The 3,370-nt window shown below is 37.4% G+C and overlaps 1 protein-coding gene across 1 annotated transcript; it reads left to right on the forward strand.

The window, feature by feature from the left end:
• Positions 1–737: 737 nt before the first annotated feature.
• Positions 738–2,330, forward strand: LOC107675446 (uncharacterized; the record flags this gene model as incomplete). The annotated part of the gene is made up of 5 exons (XM_016469792.1): positions 738–753; positions 894–1,087; positions 1,316–1,470; positions 1,580–2,043; positions 2,182–2,330. Coding segments are annotated over exons 1-5 (978 nt in total), but the record flags the coding sequence as incomplete, so codon positions are not given.
• Between the last annotated feature and the right edge of the window lie 1,040 nt (positions 2,331–3,370).

The raw sequence follows: 3,370 nt of genomic DNA on the forward strand, positions 1-3,370 counted from the left end.
TTAAATGTTGTTGTTGTTGTCCATGCAATGAAAGGCAATGGTGTCCAATGCTCAAAATATCTTCATTTGTTTTCTGCAGAAGAAAGTAATTGATACAGGTTTGGAACAACATGAGGGTGAGTAAATGATGACATAATTTTCATTTTTGAGTGAAATCAGTCTGTCTGCTCCAGAAATACAAAAGATGATTTTTTAAAAACTGTTTTTTTAAATGTTGTTGTTGTTGTTGTCCATGCAATGAAAGGCAATGGTGTCCAATGCTCAAAATATCTTCATTTGTTTTCTGCAGAAGAAAGTAATTGATACAGGTTTGGAACAACATGAGGGTGAGTAAATGATGACATAATTTTCATTTTTGAGTGAAATATCCCTTTTGATGTCACCAGTCAAACTGACCATCATTCTTTGGAAATGTGTTTGATGCAACCTCTAAGGAATAACTAAGAATAAATCAACAGAAACCCCCAAAAGGCTACACTCCCTGTTCTTTGGAAATTAGTTGCTGACAGTAAGGTTTGTATTTCTTCAATCCAAACAAATTTAAGGAGGGGGCTTAGAGTATAAATTCCCAAAGCTAATACCGTCAGCTACATTGCTTTGTTCATTCATCTTATAGGTAACGTTTCCTGACATCCTTCCTCCAGCATTGTTTTGAATGATTCTTGTCTCATTTTGGTTTGTTGTTGTTGTTTCAGTGTTTTCCAGGCACTTAGAGGTTGTTCCTTTAAAGTCTAAGAATGGCAGATTGCAAAGGTGAGTAAAAGTTTCTGAATTGCTTTTGACTAATAAAATGTAATCCAAATCTTTCAGTTTTCTTTATTTACTTGTTTAATGTTCTTGGTAATGGACACAACTCTGTGCAAAATCTTCATGTTGTAACTATCACATTTGTAATTCTACAGAGGTTGTGATCGCAAGTAGCCCTGACTTTGTTACGGAGCTTCTTCCATCTGCTCAGTGTACGGCTTTGCTCTATCATCTCTCTTACCTCTGCTTGGCTAATTTCCCCAAGTTGGAGAGGGAACTCAGAGAACGTGCTGTTGAAACCCAGCTACTCTTTGGGTCCTCAGAGGCTCTTCTGCTGAAGGTAAGACCAGTGTTCCTCTGTTACTGGAGTCCAATCAAAGAAGTAGATTACCCCCCGCCTCAATATTCAATGAAGAGTTCTGCAATGAATGAACAAACCGTGCTAAGGCTTTAAAAACATCTGCTAAATTAGTAAATGTTAAACGTAAAGTAAATGTAATGCATTTCTTGGACTTTGATCACTTATTACTTTGTGGATAAATAGTGTAAATATTTTGCTGTCTTTTAGTGTGCGGCCACCAGTAACAACCTGGTTTCCACGCTGTTGCCTGCGCTAAAGGTTGCTGTTGAAAATAATAAAAGCAGTGTGGCTGTGAAGTCCCTGGAAAAAGCAAGAGCATGGATCACTGAAATTATTAACAGAGTGAAAGATATGGTAGAAAGGTAAAATGTTAGAAAACGAAAACGTTACACATAAAAAAGCATTTTATGATCTCACACAGAAGAAAGTTTACTGTGATAAGCTGATTTATCTGAAAATTTTCATGATCAGATATGAGAACCACAATCGCAGAGTGGCTTCATGCACCAGTGATGTGATTCTTGAAAAGGCTGAGACAGACAAAAAAAAAAAGCAAACTTCTCAGGAGATAGAAGCTCTTGGGAAGGTGGTGAGTGGTCTAGAAGAGGAACTGAAGAAAAACTTTGAGGACCTTAGACGAACTGAGGAAAAGATTGAAGAAAAACAACAAGTGATGCAGAATCATGTCAGAAATGCTTCTCGTACAAGCAATGGTTTGAGTATCCTGGTTGCCCTTGTACCATTTATTGGAGCCATTGTTAAATCCATCCACAACACTGCAGTTGGCCCTGATGTGGCTGCAAAAACCCATGCTCTCTCCAATGAAATATCTAACCTATTCTCTGAGAAATCAGACCTGAGAAACAAGGAGTGGATTATCCAAATCAGACTGACTAATGCTCAGCTGAAGTTGGCAAGCAAGAATATTGAACAGGGTGAGAGTCTTTCACTTGCTTGTAAGGATAAAAGATCTCTGTGTGCCAGGGTGTTGTGCTTTGCACATTCAGATTCACATATGCAATGGTCAAAAGGCATCTCTCATTATTACTGTCTGCTTAATATGGTTTCTCAAGGTTCAATACCCAACCCTGTCCATCTGAATGAAGTCCAAAAGTGCCTTTCCCGAATCCAACAAATTTTGATTCAGCTTCAGAAGTTCTGGGAATCAGTGTGTATCTTGTTGGAGGCTCTCGAAGACAAGACGTTTGCTAATGAACACTTCATAGAAGAGTGTGGTCTGAAGGATATCTTTCTGAAGAATATTGAAACAGCACTCAAGGTAACTTAAACATTAATTAAATGACTAATTTCATAGGGAAACTGTAAGCAGTGTGTGAAAATAGCAACCCTTGATCCTTGTCATACAGAGTTCTGCAAAAGTATGTTCAATTGCTGGTTTACAAGATTTCATTTCACCTTCATTGTATTCTCAAGTAGACACACCCAATAATGTTGTGAGTTTAAAGTCATTTTGTACTTTAAATATTTCAGCACTGGAAATCTTTCGGTGAATACTGTCTGAAGGCAAAAAGCATCTTTAGCTTGCATACTAAGGATGCGTATAAGTTCCTGGAGACCAGCCCATCTTCACTTCCACAAGCGCAATGGAAAGAAGAGTATGATGCTGTCATTATGGAGCTGAACAAAATAAGTCCTGATCCCTTCCCTCCCCAAGAGCCAGCTGCCATTGCTGGGTAGTGTACAAGCTTAAGAACCCTAGTGAAAAAATACATATACTGAAATGTATTTGAAATACAATTATTTCATGCTAAGTATATTACAATACCCTGCAATTGTACTTTTAGTATACTAAGCTGGTATATTTTAAGTCTGCTAAGTTGGGAGAACTAATTTTGTACTTAATGCACTTTAATTGTGCAAATGTAGTGCTGAAGTCCAAGTAAAGATGTACTGAAGTACATCTGATTGTGCCAAAATGAAACTATTGCAAGTATATTTAGGTGCACTTTAAATATCTTGCATTTAAAGAACGAGATATTATTCAAAGATCATACAATCATCATCAACAGAAACAGAGTGTCAAGGGGTAGGGGTGAAAATATTCCCCTAAGAATTGGGACGCCACTACTATGCAGTCACACGTCATCATACGTCGTCTAGCTCCTACAATACGCACACCTGTGCTGGTGTGAATTAGAGCCTTCAATTACCGTTCTATATTAATGTGCTGCTTACTGACACACACATACATTATATATATATATATATATATATATATATACTGTATATATATCTGAGAGC

Source organism: Sinocyclocheilus anshuiensis, unplaced genomic scaffold (genome assembly GCF_001515605.1).
Source record: "Sinocyclocheilus anshuiensis isolate Anshui unplaced genomic scaffold, SAMN03320099.WGS_v1.1 scaffold1270, whole genome shotgun sequence".
In the NCBI taxonomy this organism is placed as follows: domain Eukaryota; kingdom Metazoa; phylum Chordata; class Actinopteri; order Cypriniformes; family Cyprinidae; genus Sinocyclocheilus; species Sinocyclocheilus anshuiensis.